General features: G+C 32.4%; 2 protein-coding genes across 4 annotated transcripts; one reads left to right on the top strand and one right to left on the bottom strand.

Annotated features, from left to right (window-relative positions):
- Positions 1 to 1,212: 1,212 nt before the first annotated feature.
- Positions 1,213 to 7,641, top strand: LOC114291568 (nucleolin). Its single transcript, XM_028235413.2, has 4 exons — positions 1,213 to 1,382; positions 3,064 to 4,226; positions 4,336 to 4,445; positions 7,241 to 7,641. The coding sequence occupies exons 2-4, from the start codon at positions 3,065 to 3,067 to the stop codon at positions 7,457 to 7,459; spliced, it is 1,491 nt and encodes a 496-aa protein (XP_028091214.2). The 5' UTR covers positions 1,213 to 1,382; position 3,064; the 3' UTR covers positions 7,460 to 7,641.
- Positions 7,642 to 15,880: 8,239 nt separating this feature from the next.
- On the bottom strand, positions 15,881 to 23,553 carry RGP5 (Alpha-1,4-glucan-protein synthase family protein). Of its 3 annotated transcripts, XM_082883448.1 has the most exons (4): positions 23,373 to 23,507; positions 19,568 to 19,795; positions 17,439 to 17,568; positions 15,881 to 17,229 (listed from the first exon to the last, which is right to left on the bottom strand). In XM_082883448.1, the coding sequence occupies exon 4, from the start codon at positions 17,223 to 17,225 to the stop codon at positions 16,167 to 16,169; it is 1,059 nt and encodes a 352-aa protein (XP_082739574.1). In that variant the 5' UTR covers positions 17,226 to 17,229; positions 17,439 to 17,568; positions 19,568 to 19,795; positions 23,373 to 23,507; the 3' UTR covers positions 15,881 to 16,166. The 3 variants fall into 3 exon arrangements, with proteins under 3 accessions (XP_082739574.1, XP_028091220.2, XP_028091219.2); XM_028235419.2 differs by lacking the exon at positions 19,568 to 19,795 and having other exon boundaries at positions 15,881 to 17,215; positions 23,373 to 23,553; XM_028235418.2 differs by lacking the exon at positions 19,568 to 19,795 and having other exon boundaries at positions 23,258 to 23,400.
- Positions 23,554 to 24,811: the final 1,258 nt, after the last annotated feature.

Below are 24,811 nucleotides of genomic sequence, written 5' to 3'. Positions count from 1 at the left end.
CATACAGTGCTGACAGGATCATTATTGTTCGACAAAATAGTTCTGAACAAAATACATTTTTTCGGCTACACAGTGGTGAACAAATTAGGTGGGTGTGCATTTCATTGTGAAAATATGGAGATTAGTTTTCTATTCTGAAAATATTATTGAAATATTATGGAGATTAGTTTTCCATATATATACATTGTTTTCTATTCCTACAATTCGTATCAATCTTCACTTTCTCATCTGAATTTCCTAATCAATGGCAAATTCTAAAGAGACCCACGTCACTGAAATCTTAATCGATGAAGAACACCAACCCCACAAGTAAATGCATTGTGTTTTCAGGAACCACTTTTTAGATGTGGTTAATGTTGGAGAGAGAAGAGAGAGAAAAAGCTAGGGTTTTGAAGGGGTTTTGAGAGAGAGAGAGAAAGAGAAAAGAGAGAGAAGAGAGAAAAATCTTCACTTTCTCATCTGAACAAACAGGGTTTTGAGAGAGTGAGAGAAAAGAAAGAGAAGAGACATCACTGATGAGGAGAGAGAGAGAGAGAGAGAAGAGAGGGAGGTAGAGAGTGGGTGTGGTTGGGGGTGTGAATTGCGTGCATATGTTGGAATGGATTCAGGTGGGTGTGCATTTCATTGTGAATATGGATAGATTTGGTAATAAGTGGGGTGTCCAAAAAAATATTATTAAAATTTAGAGTTTAGGGTTAGGGTCCAAAGAGATGAGGGGGTCCAAAAAATTTTAATAGGTACTAATAGCAGCACTCAAATTTCATTAAGTGCGTGTATAGAGGGGATTAGGTGTGTGTAGATAGAAGCTCGTTTGTGCAAAATAGACAAAATGAGAAAATCTTAACATTATCAGGTAAAGTAGAGAAGGTAACTATAATTACTGAAACCACATGGAAGGTCATTCTATTTGTCAGAAATCTTAGAAGAAGGTATAATTTACCCAAAATTATTTATTTTTAAAAAAATTAAAACTTAATTACGTGTGTACAAATCCTGATTAATTTTTTTATATAAATAAATACTTAAATTTGTTTACAATATAAACTATTTCGATCATTAAAATAGAGCAGGACAACTCACGTCCCACAGAGCATAATGCATTGCATGCAGCATGCAGTGGGATTGGGGCAGCTGCCAATCTTTCTCCTCTGCTGCCTGCAGCTGTCTATTCGATCTTTTGAACGCGTGTCTCAAACGACTCTCTCTCTTTCTCTCTCTCTCTCTCTCTCTCTCTCTCTCATCACAATGTCATCAGATAGATGATGAACACTCCTGCTGTGAAAGAAACCCTATTCCTATTCCACCATAGCCGCCACCTCCTTCTCTTCTTCTCTTCTCCCTCAGAAGAGCAGCTCTTACAACTTCATCATCACCATCATCAGGTAAAAAACTCTGTTTCTTTCTTCTTCTTCTTTTTAATTATTCGTTAGCCTCTGTCTAATTTTGATTTTCATTCCCCTTCCCCCTTTTTGCTCAACCAAAAAAACTGATCAAAATAAATTTAATTTAATTTTTTTTTTGGATTGGGTTACCGATTATATATGTGGACTTAATTGTCTAATAGCTTCTGTGATAATTAATCACGTTTTCTATCAAACACTATTAAAAATGTCAATTTTTAGCGACAGTTTAAAAATTTTTGTCATAAAAATATCACTAATTATAAGTTTTAGTAACAATTAAACTTGTCACAAAAAAGTTACTAATTTTCAACTTTCAGTTTGAAAAATTCCTTATAGAAAAATATCACTAATTATAAGTTTTAGTAACAATTTAAAAAAATGTAAAAAAAATCACTAATTATTAATTTTTAACGATATATACAAAAAAATCGTCAAAAAAATATTTTTAACAACATTATATTGGGATTTATTTTTAGCAGGAGTTTATGGGAAAAAAAATTCAACTACTAAAACCTATTGGTAGTTTGCCCTTTTTCTTCTAGCCCTTTTAGTTTATTGAAGACTAGTGCATGCCTGAGGGCAAGGCGTAAATAAAATAAGTGAGCAAAAAGGAGAAAAATAAAAATAAAAATAAAAGAATTAGGAAGGAAAATAAAAGGGGGAAAAATAAAAATAAAAATATAAAAAGTCAAGAGGAAGGAAGGTGGGAAGGAGAGAAGAGAAAGAGAGAGAATGCATGAGTGAAAAAAAGGGGGGAAAAGAAGGTGGGTGAGTGAGAATTAAAGAAATCTTGACCCTTGATGAATTTGGGAATTAATCTCAACCCATGAAACAAAATGTATCTCTAAGATATTTTGACACATTTTTTTATTTTATAACATTTCATCTTATATGCTATCATTTTCATTAATTTAATGGGACATCAATGTAATGGTAATATCATATTGTATATAAAATATAATAAAAAATAATGTAATCATTTTAATATTATGGAGAATTCTATTATACACATCCCATGCCATATGCACCATTGGTTACGTCATTTTCTTCTTTAGTTAAGACATTATTTTGAGATATTTAGTTATGATTTTTTTGTATTTGGTTATAATTTTTTTTAGTTATGACTTAGAAAGTATGTAATAATGTCATTTTCTTCTGTAGTTATATTATAAAGTGTATATGGTACACACCCTAATATTATTATTTGACCAACATATTTACACAGAAAATCTAACTCTTCTCGATTTTTCTCTCTACAGAGTTCTTTATGTGTCATCTAACCGTTTATTTTAAATGTCATCAATCTTATTTCATCAACTAAAGATCATTTTAGTTGTCTTCACTATGTGGCTTTGTACATCAAAATCATCTCTTATTTAGCTCTGCCTTAATCTTAAAACTTTTTCAAGATTTAAAAGAGTATCAAGTTCCATTTTGATTATGACGAAGTTAAAAAGTGAAATTAAAATATTTTGTTATGGTTGAATAATTGTTATGTTTCATGAAGAAACTTAGTTTATAATGAAATATATTTTTCTTGATTGAATTATAAAATATGTTTATATTTTGTTAAAAATATAAGGGTTTTATTAGTTTGTGAATTATCGTGCTCCTAATTTTGTCCCCTCGTGTTGCAACCCTGGTTCCGTTTGTGTCATAGGATGGAAGACCCAAGAGAGGAGTACTGGGAAATTCAGGAATACACATCATCAGATGAAGGAGAAAGTAACACTAACACTAGGAGTAGTAGGGTGAGTTGGTTATTGGACAAGGGTCTGAATCTGGGAAAGAAGATTGTGATCACTGCTATTGTGATCTCATCTGCTCCGTTGGTTCTTCCTCCACTCGTCGTTATCTCTGCGCTTGGGTTTGGATTATCGGTTCCTTTTGGCTTTGCCTTTGCAAGCTATGCTTGCACTCAGAAGCTCATGGACAAGTTGCTTCCATACCCAACATCATCATCATCATATCCTCTTATGTTGGAGAATGGAACAGTACTGTCCGAAGAAGAAAAAGAAGAAGAACCAATGAAAGAAGTAGAAGAAAGTGTGAAAGAAGTGGGGTATGGGGAAGATTTTGGTGATTACTTAGATGCATCAAAGGCAGAGGATTATGGAAATCAAAGCACTGAGAAGAACAAGGAAGAACCGATGAATTTGAACGTTATTGTAGATGAAAAAGTGAAGGAAAAGGTGTCTGAGGAAGATGTTGCCATTGGTGAGTACTTAGAGGGAGAGGATCATGATGAGGGGACATTGAATTTGGAAGGGAAGTTTGAAGTGAAAATTGAAGATGAAGAAGAGGAACCAGTGATGGAAAGAAGCAAGGGTCCACCGCTAGAGGAGCTGTTAGTTGAGGATAATGTGGACCAAGTTGTAGTTTCAGTTGATGAAGATGGAAAAAATGCTAGTGTAGAATCAGATCTGGTGGAAGAAAGAGGTGGTGAAATTGCCAAGGAAATCAATGCGAAGAATTTCACCACCATCATTGAGGAAATGGAGACATCATTAGTTGAAGACACAAGTATGAAATCGGAGATGAAAAGAGCAGAAGATGAGAGGAAACTTGAAGGGCCAAAAGAAAATAAGGAGATTATTCAAGAAAGGGGAAATAAAGAAAATGTAGAGATGGGAAGCATGATACAAGGGAACAGAGATGACAAGAAGAATGTTGAGCATGTCGTGGTAATAGAGGACCCAATTGAGGACCTTAATGGATCGATAAATGAGAAGAGACTAGGGGAAGCTGTTGAAATGGAAAACAACAAAGCAGCGATGGAGAGTGGGGGAACCAAGAACCAAATTGGTAGTGTGGTCCAGAAAGGTAAAATTTTTGAAATAAAAATGTTGTTCCATTGCGCATAATTATTTTCCTTTCTGCAATCTATTTAGATCACAGAGGGGTTCTGAATTCCTCTACCCAATCGTCACAGAACCAAAAGGAAGTGCAGAGTTTTTGGAGCTTGATGTGTCAGTAGAGGTACATGAGATTAAGGATGCTGGAATTGATTCCGAGACAGATACTCCTATGCCTGCCAGTAAGGTGAATGTTTAGCCAATGTTTTCCTTGCATCTACTTTCAGCTACTTGATCAATGCCAAATGAGAGTGAAGATCAACATATTATTATTAATCAATCTATGATGTCTAAATAATGAACCACACATATGTACACTGTTTTGTTGTTGTTTTAAATTATTTTGTTAATTGTCATTAACTCACTTTCACCTATGCCTCATCTTTTGCCCCATAACAGTAAGTAGAATGCACACTCGAGTCTTGTTCTCTCCGAGAATCAATTAATCCACCTTTTGGATGATAATGTTATTCCAAAACTCTGGTTGATAATGTCCACACTACATACCATTAATTAATACAAAATTCATTGTCATGTCACCATAGTACTACTTGATACTTTAATTTTCATTTATCTAAAGAGAAAATGAATAAAATTTTAGAAGGCTAGAATATGCTGATTCCTCTTACTGATTATTGACCATTGCACTTGTATGATAAGGGAAAAAAAGGGCAATAGTGTTTTTGACATCTTAGGTGTGCCCATTAATGCGGTGTTGGAGGAAATTTGATTTTGTTGACAAAGATGGACTACTACTTTTGGAAATGGATTTCCCAAGACGTGAGTAAAAATAGAAAATAAAAATAAAATTTTCTGATGGAAAAATACAAGTTTGCAGGATGCTGTAGCCATTTAATGATGCAAATAAATGATGTACATATGCAAAATTATTTATTTGGTTATAAATAATGGGAAATTAGAAACAATGGCTGGGGATCACAATGTGGAGATTCAAGAGCCGATGTTCCCCGTGAGCACTGATTTTTGGTGAGTACATGACATGTCAGTGAACAATCATGGAATACATTCATCTATGGAATCATAATACCACAGATCACCTTGTGGTAGCATGATTTTTTGTCTGCAGAGCTTATGCAGAATGAATAATGTACAAGAATTTTGTAGTTTGTACTTGTGTTTAGTTTCTATTTATAGCTTATAAAGAATGAAGATGACTCCAGAAAAACATAGACTAGAACTGACATTAAGGGGTTTTTTTTTTTTCAACTATAATATCGTATAGCATTTTTGTTAGTACAAGATGAGTTGGAGGATTTGAGAGAATTTTAATGAGGTTTAAGTTGCTTTGAGACACTCATACCTCTCAATCATAGATATCCTGGAATGGCTCTGAAATGTCACTGCAATGTGAACGCAAGTGGCAGAAGTTTGACATAGAACATTCCCAAGTTTGCTTCCTGATGATCTGCATCAGGCACTCATACATGGATAATCTGTTAGGTCACTTTTAAATTTAATCCATATCTTCTTTGATATTAACACTCGAATTTCAGATTGAAACACGAACTGAGACTTCTGCTTCTTGATCAAATTTAAAGGAACAAAATAACAAACTGTATCCAGTGGCGACTCCAGGAATTTTTGTCAGTGGTGTCAATCAAAAACTTAAATACCATATATCTTACAGAAAATTCACATTAATCATTATATCACATATGGAGAAAAAAATCAACAAATTAATTTAAATTCTAAAATTATAAACAAAAATATTTCAATATATTGATACTATTATTTAAGCAAAAAGACATGCTAATACACGAGCTTCTACAATTGACCACGACGAGATTTCATATTTTGAAATTGTTGCATAATAAGCTCATTATCAACACTATCAAATAGTGGGTTCAAAAGAGTAGGATTTAAAACTATGGGTTCAAAGTTGTATTTTAGTGGATTCAATTACTAATTTTTTTCCTAAAATCTAATATTTATATAATAATAATAATAATAATAATAATAATAAAAATTCGGCCAGGGGGTTCAGGTGACACCCCTGGCCAAGCCTTGGAGCCGCCCCTGACTGTATCATTTCATTCGCTACCTGGTTGTGCAATTACCAATCTAAAGGACAAGACTCGACTATATTTACAAGATGACCCTATGTATCCCCCTCCTCCCCCTCTCTCCTTTTGCACGGCCCCTCTTCCTTTCCATCTTGTCTGTGTATACCCAATATATTTTGTCTGAAGTGGTTTTGTCCAGTCACAAGTTGCAGGCAGCAGAATTTGCATTCAACATAGCTGGAATCAGCATGATAGGTGGCAATCCTATGGAGTCCTCTGTGTCTAGTAAGGGCAACATGTAAATGCCCTGCATGCTGGCTCTAAAACAGCCTTGATAACGAGTTTTATTTTATTTTATTTTATTTTTCGTCACTCTAAACCTTAACCAATAATTTTAAAAAATAGAAAATCAGTTAGAAAATGATTTACCATTTCAGTTCCAATAGATGGTGCATGGTTGATAATTAAAGTTGTCCTTGTTATTTCATGTTGTGTGTGCTAGCTGTAAGTTTTCTGAATGAAATTGTATATTCAATTCTATATTTACAAAGTACACAACTGTTTATATAGCCCTACGACCAAGATAAAAAAAAAAAAAAAAGGAAATAGAATCCCTATACAATCAAAGGGGTATCAAACATGCCTAAATGAAATGGAAGTTAGGCATATGGGTAATGGGTTTATTTGACCAAAGCAAAGCATTCATGGGTTCTTAGATGGTTGGAACCTGGAGCACACAGCAATCAAGGTTCAGTTATCACTGATATATTGTAGTTGTATCATCTAACCTCTTCTTCATTTGGAAAAATATGAGGCCAATGATTTGATTTTGTAATGACTTGTTATGGACTATTCTGATTGTGTAGGTCTCGCTTATTATTATCGAATCGTTCCTTTGTTAAAATTTGCATTATTGGAAATGTTTCTGATAGATCCACCTCTGCCATTGTTGCTGTAGGTAAGCGAAGAAAAAATATGGGAACAGATTGATGCATTGAGAACTATAGTGGGATATAAAGCTGCACCCCATGCAACGTGTGCAGAGGAACTAAAAGCTCTCTACATCTTCACTGGAGTAGAGCCACCTGAGCCTGTCTTGTATAAAAACCAACCATCTGATCTTATAGAAGTCAATGACACGCTTCTGTTTCTCATGTCCATAGTTGGAGTGAAGTAGGTAGAACTATTTCTATGTATGTTTCTATTTGTATTTGGTTGGTTTTATTACATACTTGAGTGTGGGTTGTTTTGCTATACAAAGTCTCTGTTTTATGTATTTTGGTTTCTGAATGATATTTGTTAGGGGCATTCACAAAGTAATTTATCATATCAATTAGGGGAGCTGGATTCTCACTGTTACATAAATGAAATGGAGATGTCCATTACAAGGTTAATCGGTATAGGCCGTTGATTTTAATTTTTAATAATGTGTTAGCAATCTTATACATTAGAATGGAAACAATCCACTCTGATCACGTCAAGAAGATGATTAATTATGTTACAGTTGCATGCTTGCAACTGTAAAATACTTTTAGGTCATGTTTGATTCACAAGATTAATAGTGAAGTATTAATAGTCCTAGTAAATTAGTGTGGTATTCACTATCCAATTGGATTAATATCCATTGGATTAATAATCCCACCCCTACCCCATTACTAATAATCCTACAAATTTGTTGGATTAATTATCCATTAGATTAATAATCCTAAACCAAAATGTTAAAACAAACATAGGATAATTGGACCCACGAATTAATAATCTCAATCCCACGCTCTAATCCATCCAATCAAACATGCCCTTAAGTTATAAGGCTAGTGATTAATTATTTTTGTAAGAAAAACTTATTTACTTAAACAAAATCACGTTTAATGTAATTACATGGAAAATTATTTATCTCATAAGTAATGTCTATGAAAATATTTCAGACAAAATAGATGGTAATAATTTATTCATAACAAATAAATTTAATAATTTGAGGGCAATAATTGGTTCATTTTACATTGAATGAAGTGCTGGTGAAAAATTGGTACATTACAGATGTCACCTTCTATTGGGAGGAGTTGCATTGTCTCCAATGGAAATTGAGTTGAGTTCCATAAAACTGATTTGTTATATATACGAAGAAGTAAAGCTCAAAACACACTAACAAATTTGATATTATATTATCAACAAATTCATAATTAAATAAATATAAAGGATAAGGAGTTAAGTTCATACAATTTTTTTTTTAAAATGTCAATAATATAGTAAGTATCCTCTTCTTATTTTTATTTTTTTAATTTTGTAATACCCACACAATTTTCTTACCTGTATATATTTATATTTATTTTACAATCTATATGAAATATTTGCTGAAATATATAATCACTAAAATTTTCTTAAACCAAGTTCTGAAGAAAGCATCGCAAGAACTCAAAATATAAAATATAGTCTTCTTGTTTTGTAGTTTAACAAAATTCAATTTGCGACGAGAAAAAAAACACCAAGCAAGATTTAAAAAGAAATTGATAAAACAGTTTTTCGAGTTATTGTTAGTGTTGGAAAAATGTGTAAAAGTGTTTTGGAATATATAAAGTGTATTGAGATTATAAATATTTTAACATTTGTGGTGTTTATTGATAGACTTTAGAGATGTCATTAGCAAGACCCAAAACTATAATATCAAATAAAAATTGAACCTACTGTGAAAAAAAAAATTTATTTAAGCATTTGTTTATTCGCATTTATAGCTTCAAAGCTTATATGATCTAACTCAATTGACATCGTTAAGATTCAACACAGATTCTTGAAGTCTACAATATTGGGTGAACTTAGAAGAGTTCAAAAAGCTCTAGAGAAATTTAGAAAATTCTGGAATTTCTCATAATAATCTAATATGTGAGAGAATCTTGAAAAAACCTTGAGAAATCCAAAAGTTTTTGAAATGTTCTAGAATATTTTAGAAATGTATGACAAAATCTACTATGTACTAGAGTAGAATAGAGAATTTTAGAATATAGTGGACAAGAAAAAATATCCTAAAAATATTCTAGAAATCAAATGATAATACTTGGGTTAAATTGATCCTAACCATCTCTTGAGGAAATGGATGCCTTTATATGGAAATTGAGACGGGTGGTGAAAACCAGCACCAAAAAAGGTGGGATAGCAAAAATAGTGTTTGAACTCACAGTTGAGTGTACTTGCGAAATAAGTGTATTTTTAAGCTGATATTCTCAACAAATAGTCCTTGTCAGGAAGAGGAATTATGTTGTTTTCATTTCTGAAAAATTTGCAAATCAAGTCTCTTGTAATGAAAAAACAATACCATACAATATTGATGAAGGATGACCCACCATATGAAATTGGGGGCAATATGTTAAATGTGTATACATATATATATTAATGTAAATATTTATTAGAAACATGATATACAAGCTTATTTTCTAAACTCTTTCAATGATATGTAAGTAATATCATTAGTTGATAATTGAGAAGATATGAAAGAGAGTGTTACCTTAGATATATTGTCACATTATTAAACTTGAAAATTGGGTCTAATTTTTGAACTTGTATGACAATACCCTATTTGTTAATATTTAGCTGTAATTAGTCACTACCATATTAGGTTATTTCCTTTTTGCTAGGTTTGTTGTTGCCTACGCTTATGCTCTTTATATATAGGCCTCGCTATTGTATAAGATCTTTATTGTATTGTAAGATGGGGCGATGATACAAAACTCTAAACGTAGAGCTCTAATTTGAGTTCTACTAAGCTGGCAAGAGAAGAAAAAAAAAAACAAACAAACGAAAAGACACAAACATCCCATTACATGTGGAACTTACTATATTAGAGCTCTCATTCAATATTTGTTGTTGTTTACACTTATTCACCCTATATATAGGTAGGGGTGGATATCAGGCCGTTGGCCCGCCCAACCTGCCCGACCCAGTCTTATTTTTCTACGGCTTAAAAATGTTGTTTTAGTCCATAGGGTTGGGCTGGGCTGGGCCAACATTTTTAGCCCGATATATTAATGGGATGCATTTGGGATTTATACTTTCAACTCGGCCCGCTATTAAATTAATTGATTATTTGTTCATTTATAATACATTAAAATATATATTTTTTGTTGGGATCTAAATTTTATCTTTGTTAATTTATTGAAAATCACATTTGTATTGATATATGATTGAATTTATTTAAAAAATCCTTTGATTTATATACAAAATCTTTCAATTTATATATTTGTTTAAGAATATAATGTGTGATTGAATTTAATTATGAAATGATTTTATTTTTTTTTAACATATAACCCGATGGATGGACTTAGGATTTATGATTATTTTTTGGACTAAACTTGGACAGATATAGCGGCCCGATGTTAGGGCCGGATTGGGCTTGGACAGATACAAAATCCCTTATTATGTAGTGCTGATTTGACCCAAACCCGACTCAACCCGACGTTTGTCCACCTCTATATATAAGCCTCTATATTGTATTGTGAGATATCTCATTCAATATACAAAATTCTCTGGTAAGATATCCCAATCAATATACAAAATTCTCTTTTTCATATTCTTAGAGTTCTCAGCCTAAAAGAAAAAAGGTGGAGGAGTTATTTACTATCATAATTGTGATATAGTTGAGAATGAATATGGATCAATTATTGAAAATTTTGTAAAGTGTGGAATTTGGAAGGATTTCATAAAATTCTAAAGATGAAAATTTTAAAGTTTTTAGAAGAAGCGTCGGATTGAAAATTTTGAAAATAATAAATAAATTTTTGCCATAGGATGTCAGATTGAAGATAGACTATTTAGTTATTTCTTTTTTATTTTATTTTATTATTATTATTTTCAAAAAAAATGCTAGATAACTTTGTTGTTGATGGTAAGAGAAAGTAAGTAAATTGAACACGAATAACTCCAGTAACCACAACATTAACCACTGTGACATTCCATTCTAAACAATATAGCAGGATAAACAACAGACTTTAATAATAATCCTTATACAGGCAAAATTAAAAAAAATATATATATTCCTTTTTACAATTTAGTACAAATAAATAAATATCATACGCTACATTAAAAAATTGTGATGACTTTGCATATTGATTTAACGAGCAAGGTTGCAAATTGATCCGAACAAAGACATATAGGCATAAAAAGTGAATAGTCAATGATATTTACAAGTTTACGCTGTGTTTGATAGAGAAATTTGACAAGAAATTTAGAAAAGAAAAGGGAAAAGGTATGTGAAACTTGGTGAAATATAGATATATTTTATTCACATTTCACTTTTTTTTCCTCTCTTTTTTTTCCAAATCTCCTAATCAAACATAACGTTAAAAACTCATTCCAAACATAGCGTTAAGAACTCAATGGCAACTCCAAGATAAATAGTCAATGACCGAGAAAATTAGCCTTAACTCCTCCCAAATAATCTCATATAAAGAAAATATGGTGGGTTTGTGTTGTTTTAGTTTCAGTTGATTTTGTAATCATTTTCCTTTCCATATATTTGACATTATCACATGGTGAAAGGCAAAAATAAGTTTCAATCTATTAAATATATGGGTTGGACTTTTCTCATGCTGAGATTTCAATATAAAAAAGCTTGAGGGATCTGTGAAATCTATCATAGGATCCGTTTCGATGATCTGAATCGTTCACTTTTTAGAACTCATTGAGTAGAATACTCATGCAAAAAATTAAGATGATTGGATATCGGTAACTATGTGTTTGAATCAAATTTATATTACAAAAAATTACTGACTATTCTTGAAATTATATTTGTCATCCATTTTTTTAAAAACAAATATAATTCAAACATATAACTATCAAAGTCCAATTATCTTGATTTTTTGTATAAATATTCTATTCAATGAATCTAAAAAAGTGAATAGTTCAGATCATCATAATTGATTTCAAAATGGACTTACTAAGCCCAAACGTTCTTTCAAATTGAAATCCAAACTTCAGAGAAGTCAAACCCTCAATGTATAACCAAGGGAGTTAGTTCGATTGATCAAAATCCTTATGTCTCACTAGAAGTCAATGGTTCAAATCCCCTCAAAAAGGAGGATTTGAATCCCACCAAAAAATAAGATTTCTTCCTTCCAGTATACGATTTTCGTTAAAATAAGATTAAGAGTTTGCATGTGAATATTACTTATCCAAAAAAAATTCTCGATAATATTGTGATTAAAAAATGATAATTTTTGCTATTTAAAACTTAGAGCAACTCTTGTAGACATCTTGCCTAGATAAAGTACAAAAAGTATATATATTTTAAGTGGTGTATATTCCAACAAAACTCTTTGTAATTACCTAATTTTTAAAAAAAAAAAAAAATTGTATACAAAAAATAAAAAATTCAACATTTTTTCATGACATGCCACGTAGACACCTAGTGTTGATAATATTGCAACAAGACTCTTTATTAATTAACTAATTTTCAAAATAAAATTGTTATATAAAAAAAAATAAAAAGTGCAAATTTTTTTCCATAACATGTTACATGTCACATGACATTTGTACAATGGTAAATGGAGGGATTTTTTTCTTGTTGGAGTAGGGTGCATTTGCCTAGCCTCCCTTTGACACTCCAAGTGTAGTTATCTCTTTGCAAATGAAAGGTAATGCCTAATGTATATTGCTTTAGCCTATTGGAATATCAAATTTGTAGTTTGGTTGGCTAAAATGCCAAACAAGTACAATATAAAGAGTCGATTAATATTGCAAGGGCAATCATACAAACATGGTTGGTCTTGACTTTTTTGAGCCTTAGCAAACTCCGAAAATGAGAGTTCCATAAATATTTATAATAATAAAAAAAAGATAAATTACATTTTAATTTCTTGTTGTTTATCCAAAAAATACAAAACCCCCTTATAGTTTCATTTGTAATACTTATACGCTTAAACTTCATACCAAAGTATAATTTCGGGCGGAACCGTTTGTTTCAACAGAGCAGGTGTTGCACGACCATAAAATCAAAATTTTTCTTCCTCAACCACACTAAATAATTCCTTAACTTCTTCTTCTTTCCAATTTTTTTGAAAACCAAAAAATTTAGTTCTCTCTCTAAAATGCTTCCCTCTCTTTCTAGCTTATCTCCCTCATTTCTCCATCTTTCTCTTTCATTTTTGTTTCATTATTCTTCTAAAATCTATGTATATCATTATCTTAACTCAAATAAAGTTAACCCAAAAATTAAAATTAAGAAAGCCAAGCTCAACCCAGAAATTAAAGTTATCACAAGATCACTTTTTATTTCCTTTCTTTTCTCCTTTCTCTTCCACCAGCTTACAGCCTGTTCCTCTTCTTTCAGCCAAAAGAATCAACCCAAAAAGATTTTTTTAATTTCAACGCATATTTTGTAGATCATAATCAAAATGTTTTTGTCAAATTAAAGCCATACATATATATACACTATATATAGGTAAATATGTATTATATATATATATATATGAGTTAATATGTATGTATATATATCATATATGTATAATTAAAACTATCAATCAATTCTTTCTTTGACTACATTAGCAACAGTTTCTATCCTTTCCTTCTTTTCTTTTCTTTTCTTCTTTTTTTTTTTTTTTTTTTTTTTTTTGACATAGAAACTACCAGGGTTGCCCAGCCAAATTAGGCAAGAAAAAATGACCCCACACAACCAATGAATATATAAATATATACACACACACATACATATATATATATATATATATTTAACAGCCATGTCAAAAAATAAAATAAATAAATAAATTAGAGAGAGAAGATAATGGGTGTTTGTTGAGTGGAGGAGATGGGATGAGGTTGGTAGGTGTTTGTAGCTATGGATTGTTTGTTTTGGTTTAAATTTTAAAGATAGAAAGATTAGTGTTTGTTTGGGTTTAAATTCTAGAGAGGAAGAGATGAGTATTTGTTTCGGTTTAAATTCTAAAGAGAGAGAGAGAGAGAAATATGTATTTGATAGAAAATTGTTTGAGGGTCCGAAATCAACGGCTCGAATTTGGCTCGAAACCCAAAATGACGTCGTTTTGGGTTTCTTTTTCTTTTCTTTTTTTTTTCTCTTTTTCTTCCTTTTCTTTCTTTCTTTTCTTCTTCTTCCTTTTGAACACAGAGGCAAGAGAGAGAAACAGAAGCGAGACGCGAGAGAGAGAGAGAGAAGAGAGAGGAAGAGAGGAGGGAGGAGAACAACAGTGATGGCGACAAAGAAGGGAGAAGAACGACGACGACAAAGAAGGGAGAAGAACGACGGGCTGTGTAAACGATGATGGCGACGGAGAGACGGAAAGACGGGCTGTGTAAACGGTGATAGCGACGGAGAGACGCGGTTTCTTCCTCTGTTCTTCTTCTTTCTTCCTCTGCTGCTGTGGATTTTTTTGAGTTGTTGATTTTGATTTTCATGTGGGTTTGTTGGTGGGTTTGCTGGGTTGGTTGATTTTGATTTTCATGTGGGTTTGTTAGTGGGTTTGCTGGGTTTGTTGAATTTTTTTGCTAGGTTTGTTGATTTTTTTTTTTTTTTTTGAGTTTTTGTTTTTGATTTTGTTTCAATAACTCTCTCAATTGAAAGTTCAAAATGGAAGGAAGAAGGGAAGGGAAGGAAGAAGGTAGAAGAGAAGGAGGGGGATGAAGAAGGGAAGGAAAAGAAGGAAGGGGGAGGAAGAAGGAAAAAAAGAAAAAAAATTCAAAAAGGCGTTGTTTTGAAATTCGGGACAGTCGAGCCATGGGGAAATCGGGCTCTGTTGTAACGGGACTGTATTTGATAATGGTATGAGAAGTGTGTGATTTGTCATTCCATGGTATGAGAAGTGTGTGATTTGCCATGGAATGATGATGAAGAAGAAAAAAAAGAGGAATACAAAAAATTAATAAAAAAAATGTGAATATTTTGATTGTTAATGGCATTAAGAAAAAAATTAGAGAAAGAAATGAGAATAATTTAGATATTTTACTTCTGTTATGTCCGTCCAAAATTATACTTTAGTATGAAATTCAAGGGTTTAAGTGTTACAAATAAAACTACAAAAGGGCTCCAGGTTATTTGGGTAAACCACAAGGGGCTAAAGTATAATTTATCCTAAAAAAATTATAGATAAATTAATAATAATCTTCAATTTTTTTATTTGTTAGTACCCACACAAAGTTTGCTTACATGTATTAAAACAGCATCTTCAATTTACTTGGATAAATTAAGTTATGAAGAAATTCTTACAAAAACTGTAAAAGAAAAAAAAAATATGATCTTGTTTTATAGTTTAACAAAATCCAATTTAAGATAAGGAAAAAAAAAAAACACCAAACAAGATTAAAAACTGTAATATCAAATAAAAATTGAACCAACTATAGCAAAATGTCACTTAAACATTATTCATTTTGCATTTTTAGGTTCAAAATTACTAAATAAGATTGTATAATCCAACTTGTCAGCATAATCAATTTATTCCAATCTTTCTCATAGTTGAATGAATGTAAGATATAATTAACTTTAACTTCAACTTCAAAAAGTTTCTTTCTCCACAAGCCACTAGCATAATCAACAATATTATATCAACACTCCATGCATTTGGCAAATAAATATCTATTACTATAACATAATTCACCACATCAATTTTTTTAAAATTATTTCGGTAAAACTTTATTTTTAAACTACTAAAATACAACAAAGGTTAAAATTAAATTATTTAGACCCTTCATTTTTTAAACAAAAATTTGGGCATTCTGTGCATACAAAGTAACATACTGATTGACCAAATAATATCAATAACATCTTTTACTTCCAGCAAAGCAATTACCTATTAATTTTTGTTCAGGTAAACATGAAGAATCCAAAAGGACATCATAAGAAAATAAGAAGCCTTTAGGGGTAAAAATAACCAAAATTACTTACTACTATCTCAGGCCGCTGATCGAGTCCCAGCCACCGTCTTCCATAGATTGATCCAGTCCACCATGGCATCCGCAGCACGAGCAAAAACTGGATCCAACGGCCCTAATCGCTCCTTCACCACCGCAGCCATCTCAACCACACAATCCTCAGCTGAAACCGCTTCACTCGACAAGCTCACCGACTGAAAGAAAGGCACCACTTCCTCCATCAGCTTCACCCCTTCCCACTCTTTCTTCAAACTCTCCACCGCGTCACCTCTCTCCTTTCTCCACACGTATGGCAGCCCGGTTTTCACACCGAGGCCCATGTGGTCGCACACCACTTTAACACACATTCCGCACCATATATCTTCCACTGTTTCCCACCTGACCTTTCCTTCCCCGGCCAACCTCAAAACCGGCAACAAAGCAGGCCCCATGGACTCACGATCAAAACCTATATTGATTCCGCTCACAGGCATCATTGCCCTAGTCGGTACGGTCAGTACAGCATCAACATATCGAGAATTCCGATGTCCCGGCTTGAGAGCTTGTGTTGGTGCATCATAGTCCGCCAAATTAAGCCACAACCCACATGACAGAGCACACGTCACCCCAGTTCGCAAGCTAAATGGGTAACCGCGAACAAAATCTGCTCCCTTACGGTATGGGTCGTAGAGCGTGTTAAAGAAAAAAGGAGTAGCTGGGGTTGCAAGGTTGGTAATGTGTTGGGCCACGGCATCGATTGAAACACCGTTATTGTCCCTGGCAGGCAAGCAGTCATCATCAACTGAGATAACGTACTTTTTCCGCGACATTAGATAACCAAAGTAGCGGCACGAGTAACCAGAAAAGAGAATAGTGGAGGAGGAAGAGCCCACAACTCGGTCTATATCAGACTTGGTATAGACATCAAGATTAAAGCCATCTGATGTTTTGAGTTCCTCTTTGAGGTCGGGGTCTTTGACTATTATTAGGTGGAATCTTGAGAATACCAGTCTCCAATCTTCCATGAAGGATGTAAGATCGGAGTGAAGTGCACCGATCACAATATCAACCTCATCATCCTTAATGCTTACTTGAGACATTGTTCTGATAGTTTGAGCCAAGCAAATAATGAAATAAAGGTAAAAAGTGGTTTCACACTGCCTAAAAGTAGCTAAATTCGAATTCCCAATATCAAAGTGTGCTTCGATCAAATATTAAAATTTCTCAGAGCATCCTGAGAAGAAGAATTTTGAAGGTCAGAGGAAAACTCCTTCAAATTCAAGTATAAATTGGATATTTCAAAAATTACTTACTAGTGGGAAGAACAGGAGTCAGGACATGCTGGATATTAAGTGCCTGGATAAGAGAAAGGACTTCTTCTTTGCCGGTCGCAATAAATAGGTTCAAACTCTTCTCAGTCAGCTTCCCAGCTCTCAAAGTTCTCTGCCAATTAAGAAATAACTTACACTTGCGTAAGGATATTTATATCAGAAAAGGGGTAACCATAATACAGTAGACAAGAGTTTTCATACAAGTGTGTGTGTACACAGGATGCAAGAATGATTCCAAATAATCATGTCCCAGACGAGCAAGCACAACAAACATACTACATAAGAAGAGATAGATTTCCTAATACGAGATCATTTCATGCTTCACTCAAGAGTATCAACAAGTCTATCAAGCTAGATCCAAACTTTACAACAAAAGGCAACAAAAGATTTGAAACATGATGTTTTCGTAATTTGACTGTAGGAACGAAGACAAAATAAAATGCTGAATCTACACAACCAGATAACACTAGTAACTTCACTGTGTCAAAATTAATGCTTTTGAAAGCAAGGATTAGAGTTGCTAGACTTGTGATGACTTCTGCTTAGCCTATTACCACTAGACCAATAAACAAGGATTCTGCTAGCAAGAGAAACAAAATCAATGGTCAAAATTTAGAAATAATCCCTACTAGAAGTTAGACACTACAATTTTCAAAATGGAAATGACTTCTATACACCACAACGATTTGACAAAAATAAAAAACAATTATACAACCAACATGCAAGTGATATAATCACAAACTAAATGACAAGTTTCAATTAAATTTTACCAAGAGGGGACACAAACATCAACAAGGTTGACATAATCCCGCAATAAATAGTTTGCTTAGCTTCAACTTTGCATTTGTGAGTGATCCAGAGTTGGTCATCAAGGAAGACATCCTTAAACAAGAGGCAACCTAACACTCAGTTATCTATTGTTTATGTTACTCATCTTGTTTCGAGTTCATGATTCATTATTAAATTATGTATCATATAAAGCCACAGAGAAGATCAGTATCACTAAGAAAGCAATTACTATCACAGGACAGGAAAAGTGTAACTAAAGACCTGATGCTCTAGTAATCAAGATACCCTATAAAGCATTAACACCATGCGTACATCTCAAGAACAATAAGGCAGGTTGAATAAGATGTAAAACTGGCCATGCACAGATCCAATGTCATGTTCTCATATTCATGCCAAAAGTTCAAATTGTGAGCATATACACAATGTAAGAACATGACATTTCTGATGATTTCAGAGTATCCTATCAGAGCTATGTGCCTGAACCAGCAACCTTTTCAACCGACATTTTCAAATATGAAGTGTTTACACAATAAGAGAAAATAATATTCAGCTTAGTTACAGGCCAAGTGATTCATGAACATGTGAGCCTAGAACAAGAATCCTGCAGAGGAAACAGTAGGATTTAAAAATAAAAATAAAAATTTGAACTCCGGTAGGATTCAAATGATCCCCATTATTAACACCCATTCACAAGCAAACAAGGCGGAGGTTTCAGGTGGCTGCTACCTTCTAAGGTCAATATAGGCATGAAAAGTAGAGGGTTCACATTGAATTATGAGGGGAGAGTGAAGCCAAATGCTCAGCATGATCGATGCTGACACGCAACACAACTGTGATATGACACGAACACATTGACATAGAAATTTTCAAAAAAATGCAAGGCATGACACATGAGAGACACAGACAAAATACTTCCTAACACATGTGGTCCAGCCCAAACAAGCTCCATTGCCAATACAGACCTACGTGTACTGGAATTATAGGCAGAATGAAATCTGGTCCAGCCCAAATGATTTTTTATTTTATTTTGATAAATAATAAAAAATTTCCTTCAAAACGCATTAAGTAATGCCACCCAAGTACAACCAAAAGCATAGATGCAAACAAGAAAAAAAACCTATATACACCTCCTCTATTGTCAGAAAGCTCTATAAAATCCATAAATTGTTCACGGGAAGGGTTAGCAACACCTATCTGCCAGCTATACCAAAAACTAGCAAAAGTTAGAGGCTATAAAAAGGTACCCTTCAACCATCAAAAGACCTACTATTTCTCTCTCCCCAGATGATTCACATGATGTATAAAGGAATCAAGCACCATACGTTCGTTTTCCTCCTTCCCACCCTAGCACCTCTCCAACAATGCAAAAGATCATCAACTCCAAAAGGGAACATCCACTCCACCCCAAACCAAATAAGAACCAAGGGCATTTCCTGAGCAACTTGACAATGAATCAAAAGGTGGTTCACTGATACACCATCTTTCTTGTACATACAACACCAGTTCACCAAAATTCATCTCCTTCTCTATAGTGAGAATCCTTCCTTGAGCTGCACAAAGCAAAGAACACCAAATCGCTCCCACTAAAAAGACAAAATGTGACTTCCTCTCAAAACCTCATAAAAATATTTCACATGAAAGCATGAGAAATGCATCAAACAAACTCTGTTAGGTGTATGGATCTGCACAACTTCCATTATGGAATGGAATCCCGTCTAGAGGGTACCAATCTGTATCATGGAATCGTAATGAATAAAGTATCAACTAACATCAATCTAGGGAACATTGTAGTGTGCAACAGAAAAAGCTCAGGTTGCCAAGTGAGAGATATTAGGCTTGTTTGGTTTGTATTTGAGAAACATGTTTTGAGATAAAAAGTACGAAAATTTGTTTGGTTTGGTTTTTTTTCAAAAGATGTTTTAAAAAATTATTTTGAGAGAGAGTTTTGAAAAAAGTGATTGATTTGATGTGTATGAGAGAGAGATTTGTTTGGAAAACTTGTAAACCAAACAAGTTTTGGAAAAAATTTTGGAAAAATTTGTTTGGTTTGATTACTTTTGAAAACTTATTTGTAGAGAATTTTTCCCAAAATTTTTTGAGAAACACAAACCAAACAAGGCAAATAAGTTCAAGTCCAAGAGCAGGCACTGTTGCAATTAATGCGAAAACTTTGGTCTACACGCGGTCCATACCTACACCACCCCCAGATAAATGGAAACAAGGAGTTGGAAATGGGCCCTTTTTTTTTCCTATCAGCTAATATCTCTCTCATTTGGAAGAGTCAAGAGAAAGAACCAAGAATGCATATAGATTCAAATGGTCCCATGGGAGAAGAATTTCAAGGAACATATGGAACATTGTATTTATCAATACGTGATCGATTGTTCTAGGTTACTAATTAAAAGGATATGTCTAAGCCACTTCCTTTCTTTTTTCGGAATCACTACCCACATATAGGGAGAGAAGAAAAGCAAAAAACCCAAATGACAAGATGCACCTAGAAAACCCAAATGACATGTGATACAAATACCTAATCAACTAGTGGAAATACACAATTTAAACTATATATGCATTTTACTTAGGCCTCGTTTGGCAAGAGGCTATTTTAGCCAATTAGCCAAAAAGTTACTAAATTAGCCAAAAAGCCAACAACCCATACCAAAAAGTCAAAGATTCTCTTTTCTCTCTACTTTTTGCACATCTTTTCGTAATTAGCCAAAAAGTCATCCCAAACATACAAGCTTTTTTTACCTACCTTTTTAGCCAAATAGCCAAAAAGTTACTAAATTAACCTGTTCCCAAACGAGGCCTTAATGTATAATAAATGTGTCATGTCAACATTAAAGGCATTCAAAGCAATGATGCAATACTTGCCAAGTTGCCACCAAAAAGAAAATGCAGTGATTTGCGTATAAAAAAATGTGACACTTCACATCTTCAAAACCTGATGCTGGCACTTGTAGAATCAAGAACAAAATGTGAAAAATTGAGCTTTAACGAATTTTTTGAAATGTGTATAATTGAGTTTTAAAAGGTTGCTGATGATTTTAAAAATTCACAATAGTGTAACCCGATTCCTGATATATAAGACTCAATACTCATGATACAGCTACACTACAACTAATATTGATTTGTCTCTCAATACTATTTTTTTAACCAATAGTGTGCATGATCGCTAGAGGAGAGATAGGCCTGTAATATTTAATGCATTAACACATAACCAAAAATTCTTCACCACCTACTCAAAAGCAAAAGCAAAGATCACAGACTGCTACATAACACATGCTAAAAAATCGAGATTCCAACTCCCATGACAAATAGGAAATCTGATGCAATGTTTTATGCCCTAGAGCAATACTAATAATATTCAATTGATCAAGGAAATATAAGAAAGCTGTTGAGAATATACTTAAAATTTTCATATCAACATGTAGATAATAATTTGATAACAAATTTTCTAACAATCGAATAATCCAACCACCAATTGGGAATTAGAATCCTTTCGTACTACAAAGTGTCTTTCACAAAGAGTGTCCTATTTGAATAGTCCTTGTGTAATGAGAGATAAGTTAATGAACAAAAAAATCACACTTTCCATTTTGCACTTCCAAAACCATCCACCTACATTTGATGCATCTAAATCATTTTCCATTGTCTGATAATATAGATGTATAATACTAAAAACTCGGCGCTTTGACTTCTGATGATGAATATATCAGAGAAAAGAGAAAAATAGAAAGGAAGGCAAACTTCATGGGACAATAGAAATAAAATAGTTACAATATCAATGATCCATGCTAATTAGCAATATTTAAACAAAATACTTATGAGATGAAGAGTCATATAACCTATAATCCATATCACAATGCTTAAATTCATTAACACAATCAATATTTTTTAACCAAGACCAACAACTAAAACAAAAGAAACCAACAAGATTTGCCAACAATTGAACTCCTCAACTAAGTTTCCACACCACCTTAAGGTTGCCTAAACAATATTTGTCTCAGCATTTAGACAGTATTTATAATATATCATTTAATTATTACAAATTACAATAGACAAGTGGAGTAACTAAATATAAAATCTCTTCATATATTTTTTAACAGAATAGTGCACACATCATACATCACAGTTGTTTATATGGTTTGCCAACATCATATCTATAGGAACCCATTCAAAAACCATCCTGATTTCAACAATTCGATAAGGCATGTATGCAACAGACCAGTCAGGATCACAACATATTTCAAAGAAAAAGAAAAAGTACACTTGCACGAGAAAAAAAAACAAAAACAAAAAAACATGGCATAAACAATAATACATTAAACGGCAATAGCCAGGGCAATTTTGATTTGATAATGGTGTGTTTTGCACACAATAAATAGATAGACCATTGATCCAGAAAGAAAAAGCTTTTCCGATTCAATTAAAAGAAAGTTTATTTTCTCTTTTTGCTTTCACAAGAGTGATTGCAGAAACAATTGCCACAGTCAAAATTACTATCTTTAAAAAATAAAATAAAATAAAATAAAATGAGAAAACCAAAATGTGCTTCAGAGTCAAGTTGTAACGTTAGCAAGAAATTTAGAAAATCCATAAAAAATAAAACAAATAAATAAATTGAAAAACCTGAGTCAATCATTGAGAACTTAAAAAAGTTATAGATCACTAGAAGATTAAAAACAATCCCATTAATTATCTTAGAAATTCCAATATGCCCTTTTGTGATGACCATACAGATGAAAATATGTACAAGAGGACTGTGATAAACTAAACTGATTTTTGTTTTATTTCGATTCTTATTGTCCATCAACAGATCCACTATCTAACATGAAATACACACAATCATATGCATATTTAGTCCAAATTACAAAAGTAAAATCAAAGAAAAATATCCAAAAGATCTAAACTTTGCCCCACGTAAAATTAAAAAAACAATCTGAGAGTAGGGTACAGTTGACCTAAGAACAAGAAAGTAAAGCAAACACTACGAAATTGAGAGATCATACCTGTCATATTTTAGAAGAGAATTAAAGCAAAGGATGAGTAACCCAAGTAAAGATGCATACATATAAAGGGTGAGAGAGAGAGAGAGAGAGAGAGAGAGAGAGAGAGAGAGAGTACCAGGAATAGCTCAAGAAGGATGTGTTCAGGGATGGAGGAGAGATCGGAAATGTTGGGGAGGTTAAGGAGGGCAGCGTCAATTGCGAGTGAAACAAGGGCAGGCGGGGTTCTCATTCATTCATTCTCTCCAGCTACCTCTCTCTCTAGAATTTAACATTAGCAAACAACATATCACAGCTATTTTATCCAAGGGAAATTCTACGGGGCATTTCTCTAAATAAGCAAAAATAATAAATCAATTCTCAAACTAAGCCTAGTTTTGAAAGAATTCTCAAAATAAGTTAACTCACTGTTCACAATCGCGATTTCAACATATTTGCACCTATCTCGCTTGAAAGTTGGTAAATCTTAAATTCGTGGTTACAAAAAGCGCTTTTGATTAAGAAATCGCGGTTACAAAACGCGATTTTAATTAATTTTTTTTTCTTCTGAACTCGCTGTTCTAAACCACGATTTTATCCAAAAAAAAATTTCTTCTAAACTCGCTATTCCTAACCACGATTTTATGAAAAAAAAATTTCTTCTGAACTCACTGTTTCAAATCACGCTTTTAGACCAAAAACTTTTTCTGCTGAAATCGTGGTTGTGAACCACGATTTCAATACTGATTTGCCAAGACCAACTGATGGCTAATGTAAAGTATACACAGTTGGACTAATAAAGCTATTTCATAAAAAAAAATAAAAAATAAAAAAAATCTAACAAATAAATTTCTAAAAATAAAAATAAAAATAAAATTCTAAAAATTTACGCTACCTTAGTGTTTAGGGATAAAATTTATTTTTTTTATTTTACTAAAACAAAAATAAATAAATTTTAAGAATTAAACCCTAAACTTTAAAATAAAAAAAATAAAATTTATCCGTAAACACTAATGTAGCGTTTGGTAACGTTTACGTTTTTTGTTTATATTTATGAAAATTTTATATACTAGTTTTTATTTATTTTTAGAAAAACATAAATTACAAATGAGTTTGGTTTGAACAAAATGTTTAAAAAAAATTATAAAATTTAAATGCGTTTAGTTTTAAAATGTTTAAAAAAATTTAAAAACGTAAAATAAAAAATATGTTTGTTCAAGACTAAAATATTGAAAAAATAATTATTTGAAAAAAAATTTAATTGGGAAAAAAAATATTTCAAAAAAATTTAATTGAAAAAAAATATTAATTGAAAAAAAAAACTAATAGAAACAAAAATTAATTGAAAAAAATCATTTGGTCTTAATTTCAATTATTTGGTCTTATTTTTTTTCAATTATTTGAAATTAAGACCAAATAATTTTTTTTCAATTATTTTTTTCAATTAATTATTTTTTTCTATTAATTTTTTTTTCAAATATTTTTTTTCCCAATTAATTTTTTTTTTCAAATAATTATTTTTTTCAATTAAATTTTATAAATTTTTTTTAAACAATAATTATTTTATAAAATTTTCTT

The sequence above is a fragment of the Camellia sinensis genome, chromosome 8, assembly GCF_055761805.1.
Source record: "Camellia sinensis isolate YWXY chromosome 8, ASM5576180v1, whole genome shotgun sequence".
NCBI lineage: Eukaryota > Viridiplantae > Streptophyta > Magnoliopsida > Ericales > Theaceae > Camellia > Camellia sinensis.
Note: the sequence above shows the minus strand (reverse complement) of the source record. Positions and strands in the feature narration are given on the sequence as shown.